This window comes from Mycteria americana, chromosome 4, assembly GCF_035582795.1.
Source record: "Mycteria americana isolate JAX WOST 10 ecotype Jacksonville Zoo and Gardens chromosome 4, USCA_MyAme_1.0, whole genome shotgun sequence".
Taxonomy (NCBI): Eukaryota; Metazoa; Chordata; class Aves; order Ciconiiformes; family Ciconiidae; genus Mycteria; species Mycteria americana.
Window position 1 is genome coordinate 91,781,169 of NC_134368.1, and position 13,227 is coordinate 91,794,395.

The window sequence follows — 13,227 nt, forward strand, 5'->3', positions numbered from 1 at the left end:
TGTGGCTGTAGGGTCCTGTCACACTTCAAAAAAAGTTTTAAAATACTTGTAGTTGCTGCCCAATCATCTTTCCTTGTCCAACTTGTTAAAAACCTCTTGATAATGTACTATTTTTAATTCCGTAGGTTCAGTATTACTCTTTAAAGCCTTCCTGCGGAACCGTGCTGAAAGGATGCGTTCCGATTCCTAGGTGGTAACAGAAGCTCGGTCCCTTTTCTGTAGCCAAAATGTTAGGAACAGTTCCCAATGCTATCTCCATGGACCTAGTTCTGCACCTGATCTTTAAGACATGATTTTAATGTGATTTGTCCCCCTTCCACCAGTTGTTCACCAGAGCAGGTTTTTGGATGCTGCTTGTACTGATTTTACTCTTAGATAAGCTGAAGTAAGAATGAAAACGGTCAAGAACAGAGGGGCGGCAGCGGGACTCGGTTATAAATAGTAGCTTATGTCCTGGCTGTTCGGTCTTCTGCCTATTGCCCGTTTCAGTCCAGTTTTGTTACAAGCAAATCCACGAGGAAATACAGTTTAACCGGAGGCTTCAGCTTAAACAAAAATCAACAACCATGGCTGTTAAATTCTTGCTTTAAACAGTTTTTCCACAGATAACGAGGTCTTCTTCAATCCTCCTGCTGCCCGTGGTTTTAAAGGCTTGGCAGAGGGCGAGAGGCAGAGGATGTGGGGCAATCCCGAGGGTTACTGGTAATCAATGTTCTGTGAGCGCTAGCCGTGTGCTGCAGGACAGGATGAGAAAGGGTGCTGGTAACTGAGGGTGCAGAGTCATCCCTGCTGGCTGGCACAGCTGCCTGCTGCCTGCACAGCTAGGGTACGCATAGGGTCAGAGCTTTTCTGCCCGTGCCGTCTCTGCTAGAGGGCTTGTTTGTTTTCAGCCCCTGCAGTTAGAAAAACAGTTGAAAAATGCTCTGGCTACGGTTTTTGTTTTTGCAGCGTAAGTGCTAGTACTTGATTTCTCATCACTGCTTTTTGCATGCAGCTGAAGTACTTGTGTTAGGGCAAAAGCACATTTACCAAGTTGAGGTGGGAAAGAGTCCTGTTGTTTCAGCTGAAGCAGAGTCAGGATGAACCCTTCCTTCTTCTGAGTAGGACACAGCACCACAAACGGCCGGAGCTCCTCAGATACGAACAAGGCCCTGCTGGGAAACTATCTGGATCTAAAGGCGGTAGGTTGCAAAGCTGAGTTCATCAGCAGATTCAGCTAGAGACGCTCCTCCAAAAACGCCTATGGAACACTGAGTACTGCTAGTAGAATATACTACACGCAATATGGGAATAGTGCAGTTGGAACGCCTGCCCTGCCCGTCCGTGCTGTGCCTTGCTAATTCAAGAGGCAGCCTCCCTGTATATTTAAAACCTGGGGCAGGTGAGAGAAGTTGTGTAGTTGAGCAATTCACATCTGTCGCTTCTCTAAGTGAGATGCAAGAATGGTGTTACTCCAAGTAAACATCCAATGAACTGAAGTTTATTTACACGTTCAGTATGTACATAAAAGACCATCATGCAGCTTGATAAATTTTGTCAGGGTAATAAAAATGTACAGTTTTGCCGTCAGTTTCCTTATCCAGTGAAAACTGCTACAGTAGTTAGAGTTTACATAAAAAAAAACACATTAGCAAACTATAAAGTCAGTATGCTTTCAATACACAAAGACACATTCTGCAAATACTATTGTTCACGTAACACTGGAAACAAGGTTTTATACTTGCAGATTCCTTGTCAGGCTTCAGTAGTAGTAATCAGTGCACTTGAAACTTGCTTGGCTGTCCAGTTTAAAAAAGAAAAAAAAAAAAAAAAAAATCAGTGTTTACACTGAAAGGCTCAAAGGTCTGGGAGTTGAATCTTAAATGCAGAGTCAGTTCTTGCCACTACTTGTTTCTGGAGTTGCAAAAAACCAAAAACCACCCACTGACCTTGACAGACAGTTACCATTACTCTCCAGCACACCAGCAGAAAAGTCAGTATCCTGCCTTCTCCATCCCCGATGAGCGTCAGGTGCCTGACAGCACGTTTCCATCGCTATTCTGAGTCTCCTTGGCGCACCCCTGACGAGAGAGGCTGAGGGAGCTGGGCTTGTTTAGCCCCGGGAGGAGGCAGCTTTGGGGGGACGTGACAGCAGCCTGTCCCCCCCCCCCCCCCCCGAGGAGGGCACTGCAAAAAGCCAGCCTCTCCCGCTCTGAGTAAGCTAAAGCCCATCAAGGGAAAACCCTCCCCGAGAGGAAAGAGGCAATAGCATAGCATTGACAAGGCCGACAGTTCGTTAAGGGCTTCTCGTGTGTTACACAGCTTTTAGCGTGGTTGCCTAAGGCTTTCCTAGCCCGCTGCTAGGCAGTGCTGTCTCTTCCTTGGCCTCAGGTATGAGACAACTGGTTTGAAATCGTACAAGGCCCCTATCAGTGGGCATCAAGCTGGCTGTTGTCACATGATCACAAAATATGACACAAGATGCTGGGTCACTATCGAAGGCCACGCTGCAGGTAAGATGGGGAGTTGTAGCGAGGTCAACTAGGACAGCTTATAATCCCAGAACAGAACGTTTCTGCCTGCATCCAAAGGAGAAACAGTTAGGGTATCTCCCACTTCCTAATGCTAGCCATTCTGATGCAATCGCATCCTCTGAATCCCAAGCACTTAAAGTTTGGGACAAGTCATAACAGCATCTTGAGGCAAGCAGAGGAATCTCCAAATGGCTAATGCTAACACTCGATCGTGCAAAGCAGCAGCATTTGCTACCGCTGCTCAATTGAACTGCGAACACAAGCACAGCTGCTATACCGGAGCCACTTAAAATGTTGATTCTAATCCCAAAATCCAAGTAATTCCAATCCTGTTTGAAAAACTGGCACCCATTGAGCTTAATCAAGCTGAGCTACAGCTACCGAATAACCTGCCTATTTCATGTCTCCCCAGTGTTGAGTTTATAAGAGATGGTTTCATGACAGATTCTAAAACTCAAGGCAACCTTTCTACTGTGGAAAGCTTATGGCGGTAAGTCGTTTTCAGTAACAAAGTCTGCCAGTACAGTATAACACGACACGCGTTAAAAGGCCAAAGTTCAGTGATTTGAATCCGCAGCAGGTTCACTACTCAGGATGTGTTACCGCATCCTGTTAAACAAATGTAACTTAAAATTCTTAGCAGCTCTACTGATTGCAAGATAGTAACAAACATGAACACGCAGACTTAGTGCTACTCCTGAAATATTTCAGAATACTAATTCCAAATTACCAAGGGGATCCAGAGAAACTTCTTGAAGTAATGGCACTACCCATATTGGGGGAGGCAATTTTTAAGATCTGAAATGAAGATATAGCTATGGTGGAGGACATGTGATGTTATCCTCCAGAAAAAGGGAGAGCTTGTCCAGAAAAGTACAAGAGTCCACTGAATTCAATTTTATACGTTACCATACCGCTGCTGAAGCGTAAGCATGTCGCTCAGACAACGACTCTGAAGGATGCAACGCACCGTACCGCGGTGATTCAGACCCAAGCCCAGGGCCCACAGTTACCAGGGTTTTACAAGTACACCGTCAGGAGCCAGTTCTTAATTATGCACTTGAACAAAACCTGAAAATCTGGTTTATGGGCCCGTTAGCTCAGCAAGGGTAATAACTTCTGTTGTTCATGTTTACCAAGCAAAAGAAATACTGCTGTGATCCGAATGCTGAGTTTTCCAGCCCACCTTTCCATTGTCCCGCTCCAGGAAGACCTGTCTTGTACTTGATTGCAGAACAGGAAATGACTGTCAGATCCTGGGCAATGCTGCTGTTTTTTTCAAAACTGCTAACACTATACTGTCCCAGCAAGCAGGTAACAGTCCAGAAGTCAGAAAAGGAACTGCCTCAGTGCTTAACTTCATAGCTCAGCTCCTTAGGTAAGGTCCAGACCCTCAAAGTCAGAAATTTCATTGCAGTGCCTCTGAAATGCAGTGGGGAAACAAGTTTAGTGATTACAATGCATACGAAATGACCAGCTCTTACCTGGTTTCCAAAAAATTCAGATCAATGCTTAGTAGGCTGAAAACGTGACAAAAACCTGAGGAAAAGGCTACTTAGGAATAAATACTAATGACTGCTCGAGGCTATTAAAATTGCGAAATGGAGCTGAAAGGGATCTGGCAGCCCTCTGTCCAGCCTGTTCTAAAACTCTTCTCAAGGGCACTGCAGTCTCGTGGAGCCTCATCCAATCCAGCAGTACAGATGAGCAGAGTGCCTGGCATCAAGATCACTACTTTTTTATTTACAAGCAAGTAAATAAAATCACCAATCAGCATTGAAGCTAATTAGGGAAGTTGACTGAAACTTGTGACAAGTTAAAACCAGGATTATTTAACCTTGTACTTGTTCGAATGTCCTTTTCCCACGAGTAAGAAAACTGCTATACCTTCGCTCACAAGTCTGCGCTATACTCGGGACAGGGCTTGCTGTGTCGATATTGCATGATGTACACTGTGGACTGATGCCACCAGTACAGCATCACCACTGCAAGGATATGCCATACTTGGTGACTCGAGCCGAGGTAGTTCAACTGTCCTGTGGGGAAGAAAAAGGGCAAGTGGTTAAGCTGTTAAATTCAGCAACAAGTCATGCAATGCAATTAGCAATCAGTCTCCTCCAAAGCTCAACTATACGCTCCACTTGCTGGGAGGCAGTGAAAGTTCTTTAACGAACTTGATCAGAAGTTGTCTGCCTTCTTTTGATGCAAATACACACAATGTTTTACTCTATACGAGAATACTTCACGTAGAACGTGGTCAACCTGTTCTCTCACAGGAAGTTCAGGACTCGCAGCAAGGACTGTGACACTGCAGGAAGCTTAACTGCAGAGAAAACACCCCGAAGAGAATTTCCTACCTGGGAAGTATCTTTCTGGAACTTTGGAAATATAGAAGAGAAAAGCTACAGCAGCGATGAAGTACATGACAACTACACGCGGAGCAAACTCCTGCAAAAGAAAAGGAAGCTCTCCTATTCTGTTAGAAGGTAAAAATAGAAAAAAAAAAAGGCCCTAAAGATCAGAAAGAAAAAGGCATGATGAAACTGAATCTTACTTCACTGCCTATGTTATCTATGGACAAAATCCAACAGGGAAGCAAATGCCAAAGTTTGGGAAAATCTGAATGGGAAGAAACTTGTTTTATCACAACCTCTCTGCTTCAATACACAAGCTACCGAGTGTTTCTCTGCAGCCCACAGCAGACATGATATCTGTCAGTAAAAGGACGTCTTCCCATACACCGATCTTATGCAGAACGGCCAGCATCAGTGAGAAGGATGACTTCAGTGCAAAATCTCATTTACTGGTTGGGATTGCAGTCGCTAGAACCCAAGGCCACAGCAGTACTACATACTGGATGGTAAATAATCAAGCAACCCGTTCACGAGTTGCTTTTTTTTTCCTTAAAAGAAAGTTTTGTTATCAGAAGCAGAGCATTTTTTCTGAAGTCTAGAGACAAAATGCGTACCATACGTACCATTCCGCTATACCAGGAGAAACTAAATGGGAGGAAGATGTGGGCAGACAACTACTTTTTATATGATTTTTAGAAGGCCAGTGTTAAAGGCTATGTATTTTCATAAATGTTGCTCTTCCACGTTCAACAGCAGCTCTGGAGTGGGCTAAACCACCACCCCAGGTGACAGTCCTCCAGCAGGGCCTGTCTAAGAACGTGCACAGTTACTGCCTACTATGAAAAGAAGACGTTTTCTTCAGCACAATTAGGTCCCTGGGTTATTGCAGTGAGTTCTGGGGTTTTCATATTGGGGCATACTTTCCTGTCTTTAGCTGTACTGTGCTGCTTGTTTTTCAGAGCATAATTCTAAGTGGTAAAACAAGAACAGGAAAATAGTTCAGTAACTTCACAGTGATGTTAAATGAGGGTTGCCTAAGAGACAGAGGGCTGAGTAGGCAAATACTGATTTTTGCTGCCAACCCAAGGAACAGAAGAGGAAGCAAATAATCATCCCATCAGTGTCTTCTGGTTCCCCTCTCTCCTCTCAGTCTGTGGAGGCGGACAGCCCTGAGCACTCGTGCAGCCTGACAGACTGCTTCCCACTCTGCAGCCGACTCAGCTCTTCGCTCCTGTCCCTCGCCCTGGGGCGAGCGAGGGCGCGGTCCACCTACACAGGCTGCTCTGTCCCTCAGGCAGATATGCTCAGTCACATTTGTATCCGATCTTCCTTCCATGGTGCAGTTTAAATCAGTAAAGCAGATTTAATCTACTCAACCTGTTTGCTGCTTCTCAATAAATTTCTAAGTGTTTGCATTGGGATTGTATTGTCCGAAAGAATTCTGTACTTCAGGGAATTTTAATTACCGCTGCTTCCCCCGCATTTTCCAAAGTGTAAGAGGACTGAAGGAAGATGGCAAGTGAAAATCAAAAGGGAATCTTATTTCCTTCTTTTTTTCTTTTACCTGTACAATAGATGCACCAATGCCGCCGTTGAGCCAAACCCAGTGGATGGTGGGAATAATTCCATATCCAGACACTGAGCAAAAGATGATGGAGCGCAGTCTGTGCCACTGTTGCGTGAGGTAACTGGGATGAATCTGAGCAAAAAATACTGCCAAGATCATTGCCAGCACAGTGATTAAATATACCTGACGCCAGTACTGAGAAAAAAAGAAATAAAAGCAAGTTTGTGGGTGTTCTCATCGTGCGTACAAGTAACCTCTGGGTAGAAAGTTTACATTGCTAAATGTACCGATATATCAATTCTCCCGTCACTGCTGCGAGCACCAATGATGGGATTTGAATGAACAGACTTGTATTCATCAACTGACAGTGAGGGGAAGGGACTCCAGCGCTCGAGTACACCTGGTGGAACATCATTTATTCCAAGCAGTGCCTTCACCAAAACATTTTAAGTATACCTCTACCTAAGCAGACTTGTTCAACTACCCGATCGCTGCATCCACTGCAGACATGGATGTAATCTAGGCCTTTGAAGGGAACTAATTTTACTTGTCCTCTATTAGATGAGGAGAAAATAAGCTTGTTTCTACCTCATGTAAGCTACCTAGGGGGAAATGATGTTTGAATTACTTGTGATGGGGACACATCCCATAATCAGCCTCATGCATTTGACAAAGGTAGGACCTGTAAAGTTTATCCTGCCTTCATATAAATTTAAATATTTTCTTGAGGCTTGTGTGATCGACAGCTTGAAAGGAAAACCTCAACTTGCCTACCACTTCAGCAAACAGAGTTCTGCTGGTGTCAGAAGGAACTTGTTTCAGTTCCCATCTCTGTCTCCTGGCTCACGTTCTATTTGGACACCCTGCAATAAAGCCCCTTCCTACGGTGTGGAAACTACAACAACGAGACCGCAGGAACTAAACGTTACGTGAACAAGTGCATCAAACTTACGTTATTACAATAAAATGCATAAAACACGCCTGACACATAGCAGCCCAGGATACCAATGGAAATTCCCGCATAATCTAATGCCATCCATCGTCGGCTGGTCTTCTCTGAGCGGTGACAACAGAAAAGATGATATCCCACTGAGCAAAGCATACAGACCTATACAAATGTTCAAACAAGGATGTATTAATCTCCTGAAAATCAACAGGAAGTATAGCAAGCTTAAAGTCTGAAGCTTAGAGCGTGCGATTGACCCGTTACGAGTTTTGCAGTGCGACTTGGTGTAGGCCATTATGATTCCTGCCAGTAATCAACAGAAACTAATGATGTCAGCTTCTCTGGCAGACTGAAGAAGGGACAGCAGACTTTGCAAGACTTGATAACCCCAAGTTGCACAGCTCAGAAAACTGGGCTTTTGCGGCCTAGACCGTGAGGCGAAGCAAAAAGCCAGTAGCCAAGGGAGCAGGGCCACGTCTGCACGAGCACAGTGGTATGATGCATTCTGCTTGCCCAAACCACCACAAGCAGAAACCAAAGCCCAAATCCGTCCTGACTGCCCGGCACCCAAGTTACTTTACAGAGGCAACACAGAAGAAATTAAACTCCTACGTGCAGGCTGCTCATTTCCTTCTAGGCTAGCATCAATTTTTTTCCCTGAGAAATGGTTTTTATGTTTCTCAGCAACCCTCAACAGGAGTAGGGAAGAGCACAACAGCAGTGCTTTCCAAGCCGGCAAGGGAGTTTTCCCCGCTTCTAGCTATGCAAAGGCATCCTCTACTCTTCAGGGAATATATACAGCACTCTCTGGCTCTTCACACTTTGTTAGGGACAGCATACTTTACAGGAGCTTCAGCGGTCCAATGGTGACACACTTGAAGTCTGCTGCTGAGAACAGATTTCATCTGACACAGAAGGTGAAAAGTTAGAATCCAAGCCCTACTGCCAATCCAGAGCGCATCAGGCCACGGCTGCTTTTCATGTTCTGGTGGGTGACCCCTTCCAGCAGCAAGTGCTGCTGTCTGGGGGCCACATCAGACACTACCGAACCCCCACGCCCAGCTGAAGCTGTGAAATATGGCCTCGGAGAATTTAGTTGTTTTCCACAGCCTCTCTCCTACACCAGCTATGCTCAGTCCTCCCTGGTTGATTTCATATATTGAAGAGGTCAAAATCAACTCAACCACCGAGCTTGCCAGTTACCTTTAAAAGCAATGCAATTTAAAACGTGCCTTCCCAGGTCTGACCCGAGCCCGTCTTGCTCTGCAGTCCTACGCGCACAACGCGTGCGTAAGCACCGTCAGCGGGCTCTAAGGCTCTCCGCCTCGCCGAAGGCGCTCCCCCGAGGAAGCTCCCCGGCCCACGCCCGGGCAGCCGCGCCTCGGCGCGTACCCGGCCCCTACCTGGAAGCAGAAGAGGCAGACGGAGCAGATGACGAAGTCCTCTCGGGAGGCGCCGGCGGCCGGCAGGACGGCCGTCAGGTCGTAGATGCCCAGCGTGAAGAAGAGGACGAAGCCGAGCAGGTGGCTCCAGATGTTGACCGTCTCGTTGGAGAGGATGAAGAGGCTGCGAGGAGACACAACGGGGCGGGAGGGAGGGTGTGTGAGGCGGGGCTCGGGCCGCCGGGCCCGGGGCGGTGCGGCGCGGCGGGGGCTGCCCTCACCTCTTGAGGCAGAGGCGGGAGGGCAGGTAGGCCCGGTAGCCGTCGGTGATGTAGGGGTTGTCCTTCAGGAAGACGGGGATCTGCTCGTAGGTGTAGAGGCGGATGCCGCGGGGCACCAGCACGGGCCAGTACTGGTAGCTCCCCAGCTCGATGTAGTGGGCGCTCCGCAGCAGCTTCTGGTGCATCCTGCCCGCCGCGCCGCCTCAGCGCCCCGCCGCCCCGCCGCCGCATCGGACCGCCCGCCGCCGCCCCCCTCACGGGCCGCCGCCCGCCGACACCGCCCGCATCGCGCGCAGGGGCCGCCTCGCCTCGCCGCGCCGCGCCGCACCGCGCCCGCCCCGCCCCGTCCCGTCCCGCCCCGCCGCCTCCCGGGGACCGGCCGTGAGGGCGCTGGGCGCTGCGGGGGAGGGGAGGGAGCGGGCGCGTCACGAGCTGATGGCGTCACGAGGCGATGGCGTCGCGAGACGATGGCGTCACAGCGCGGCGGCTCCTCCTGCGGCGCCTGCGCGTTGTCGGCAGCACGTGGCGCGGGCGGCGGGGGGCGCTCTTCCCCCCGCGCGTGGAGAGGCGCGCGGGCGGCCGCGTCACGTCCGGCGGGGCGCGTGTGAGGGCCCCGGTGCGCCGGGCCCGGCCGGGGCCTGGGCCTGGGCCTGGTCCGCCCGCGACGGGCAGGGAGCGCCGCCGGCGAGGCCCTGCCGCCGCCCCCGGCCGCGGTGACCCAGGTCGAAGGGCTGGGCGGCTGCGGGCAGGCGGGGCTGCGCTGCGCTGCGCTGCGCTGCGCTGCCGGGGGTGGGTGAGGTGCTGGCGGGTTTTTTCTCGACGCCTTTCGAGGGGAACCAGTCTCCAGAAGCGGAGGCTTCAGCTTAGGGTGACAGGGTGCTGCGTGGTGTGGGGGTGTGTGGTGCCCGTAAGGGCCCCAAGCGGGGTGGAAGTGGCGCATAATGTAGCGCTGCTTGGCAGTCAGCAGAGTGGGTATGACTAATTCTCCCGTTACAGCTCTTCTAACGTAAGATACACAGTAAAATGTTACATGACTGTCGCGGCAGAGAATTCTGTCTAAAAGGAAGTGGTGCGCATGTCTGAGAGACTTTTGGAGAAAGATATTTCTTTGTGGAAATCAGCCATTTCTTTCAGGTAGGCCTGAACAAGGCAAACCTTTCTAAAATAGAGGCCAGGAATGTAAGGTAAAAAGTGCTGAGGATTATCATTGCTTGTGGGAAGTGTACTTGCACCTTGCAAGAGCAATCTCTGGTTAATTGAGATAATGATTATTAGTATGTTCTTTTTTTTTTTTCCCTGTGTACTCTATGAAGTACCAAAAAAAAAAAAAGGTAGAGTGAAGAAGACACTTCCAAAGGATTTGCTTTGCCTAAATAAGAAAAGTTGTGGGTTGTTTGCCAATTACTTTTAAATTTTTTTCCCCCCAATCATAAAAAAAAGGGAGAGAGAAGTCATTCACTAGGTATCATCTGGCCTTTGTTTTCAGAGTTGAAAACAAGTGTGCTGAATGGTAATCCTCATTCACCTGCCCCTCCCCGCCAGTCATGTGCCATGCAGAATTCTTCGAAGGTTTTTTGTCTCATTACACAAAATGTGAGAGCATTTCTCCAAGATGGTGTGACAAGTATGAAAGATTTACCCGTGGTAGAGAGATTTGTACTGTGAAGTAAAAGATGCAGGGTGATGGGCATTTGAAATCAAGAATGACAGTAAAGACCAGGTGTTCAAATCCTAGACATTGCAGTATAACCAGCTGCGCTACATCACCCCCAAATTTCTATGTTACACCATTTGGTTACTCACATTAAGTTGGTTTTGGTCAACAGCAGCTCTTGAATATTTCTACTAATTAATCATTCACTGAGATTTCTTAATGTCAGTGCTCTGAAAAGTGTATTTCTCCTGCCTCTGCAGACCGGCTGACAGTTCCTCATGCCTTCTTCCACCTTCTCAGCTGTTCTGCATGCTGGGTATGTTTTTCTCCTGTATGTATCGCAGGACTTTGGAGAGTTACCCAGAGGAGTTGTGTTCATAGTAATAATTCAGCAGGCTTAGCTTTGAGAAACTTCCTTGTGTTCTCACCTTTCTGGGATGTATCTGAAGTGTGTCTCTGAATGGTTCATTCCTGTTTGTTGTGGTTTCACCCCAGGTGGTGACTAAGCCCCACACAGCTGCTCGCTTGCTCCCCCCCCCGGTGGGACGGGGGAGAGAATCGGGAGAGTAAAAGTGGGAAAACTCGTGGGTTGACATAAAGGCAGTTTATCAGGTAAAGCAAAAGCCGCGCACGCAAGCAAAGCAACACAAGGAATTCCTTCACTGCTTCCCGTGGGCAGGCAGGTGTTCAGCCGTCTCCAGGAAAGCAGGGCTCCAGCACGCCTCGCGGTGACTTGGGAAGACAAACGCCATAGCTCTGCGCGTGGCCCCCTTCCTCCTTCTCCCCCAGCTTCACACGCCGAGCACGACGCCGTACGGTGCGGGATGTCCCTTTGGGCGGTTGGGGTCGGCTGTCCCGGCCGCGTCCCCTCCCGGCTCCTTGTGCCCCCCAGCCCCCTCGCTGGTGGGGTGGGGTGAGGAGCAGCAAAGGCCGTGACTGTGTGTCAGCACTGCTCAGCAACAGCCGGGACATCCCTGCGTGACCAACACTGTTTTCAGCACAAAGCCAAAACACAGCCCCATGCCAGCTACTACGGAGAAAATTAACTCTATCCCAGCCAAAACCAGCACACTATTTTACTTAGTTTCTGTCTTCCTTTCCATATGGCTTCTCTGTTTCTGCTTTTTCCCTTCACCCAAGGTTCCTATTAATGACATTACTAAGAATAATTTAGGAAAGATACACAGAGAAAATGCATTCTGAAAGAAGATCTGTAGACATAGTTCTTTTGACAGGAGGGGAGAGACCAAGATGGTACTGCTGGCTATGTTTCGGATGGAGCAGAGGATATCCCTTCTACAGACAGCAGAGTTGCATTAGGCACACAGGGCAGCACGGTGACATAAAACACCTTGCGGAGTGGTGCAGTGCTGAGAAGGGCTAAGTTGGCTGATACTCGGGAGATGGCTTGGCAAGTCTCACACATAACAAGGTCACAGGAGGACTGAGAATTCAGGTAGCGGGGTTTCTGGGAAACAAGAGGCCACAAAGGTGTTATCTGGTAGCTTGCTCAAAAGGGAAATAATTCATAGGCTGTCAATGTTTCTGCTCTGTGGTGAAAGAACAGTTCAGTTTCCAGCTGACCTGTATCAACTGTGCTAAACATAGGAAACTGTCCTGTTTTGGTCAACCTAGTGCACTTAGAAGCTAAAACCTCTGAACTAGACTCGTGGGACCAAGCTAACAAGAACAGTATCTACATGGTGGCAATCTTTTTTCCTAACAAGTGTCCCCCTGGCTTTTCTCTTTGCAATGCTCACTTGGAGAATGAGGGAGATAATATATGTTTATGCAGACACATGCATGTAAAGGAATAAGAATATAGCTGTCTCCTTAATTCCGGTGAGCGAACTCCGACTGTCCCAAGGAGCCTCTCGCTGCTGCAGTGAAACTGAGCTGGGGAAGTCGCTTTCCTGCAGCTCCCACTGATAAATGAGGAGATTCATTGTTCGCTCGAGGGATGACTCACTTTCGTCAAGCAGAATACAGCTCAGAAAGTTGCTACCAAGTTAAAACCTTAATTAGCCTTAATTGTCCATTGAATCATTAGCTCACTGAGAACATTATACCTGGAAAAAACACTTTGTTTCTAAGCCCTGTGCAATTTAAATGAAATCCCAAGTGCTTCAAAGAGTTCAGTCAGAAGGAATGGGAGCTGACAGCACTTTTTTTTTTTAATAAAAGAAGCTTTAATTGGCTGTTAAGTTAAAGCTTTGAAGCTTTCATAGGAGAAGTGTTATAGGTTAAATTAATAGGGAAAATTGAGAAACAATTAGGGCAGCTTTAAATTAATTACTTACACTATTTATTTTGAGCTTATTGAACAATTGTGTTGTATGTGTAAGTGATTGAAATTAGCCATCTGTGCAAGATAGCTTTGACCTAAAGTGACCTTCTTGGGTAAGTAAGTAGCTTGTCCTAATTCCTATACTGTGTTCCTAATTTTACTGGCAGATAAGCTTCACTGGGAGGAAAGATGAATGTGCCTGAGAGGTTCCGTACTCTTCCGTTGAAACTCAAATCACCTGTG

General features: G+C 48.0%; 1 protein-coding gene across 4 annotated transcripts; it reads right to left on the minus strand.

Annotated features, from left to right (window-relative positions):
- Positions 1 to 1,464: 1,464 nt before the first annotated feature.
- On the minus strand, positions 1,465 to 9,484 carry PAQR3 (progestin and adipoQ receptor family member 3). 4 transcript variants are annotated; one of them, XR_012775713.1, is made up of 8 exons: positions 9,044 to 9,483; positions 8,784 to 8,946; positions 7,387 to 7,542; positions 6,432 to 6,629; positions 4,871 to 4,961; positions 4,401 to 4,549; positions 3,700 to 3,935; positions 1,465 to 2,558 (listed from the first exon to the last, which is right to left on the minus strand). XR_012775713.1 is itself a non-coding variant. In XM_075501371.1 (7 exons), the coding sequence occupies exons 1-6, from the start codon at positions 9,226 to 9,228 to the stop codon at positions 4,407 to 4,409; spliced, it is 873 nt and encodes a 290-aa protein (XP_075357486.1). In that variant the 5' UTR covers positions 9,229 to 9,484; the 3' UTR covers positions 1,465 to 3,935; positions 4,401 to 4,406. The 4 variants fall into 4 exon arrangements, 2 of the variants coding, with proteins under 2 accessions (XP_075357486.1, XP_075357485.1); XR_012775712.1 differs by having other exon boundaries at positions 3,428 to 3,935; XM_075501371.1 differs by having other exon boundaries at positions 1,465 to 3,935; positions 6,432 to 6,566; positions 9,044 to 9,484.
- Positions 9,485 to 13,227: the final 3,743 nt, after the last annotated feature.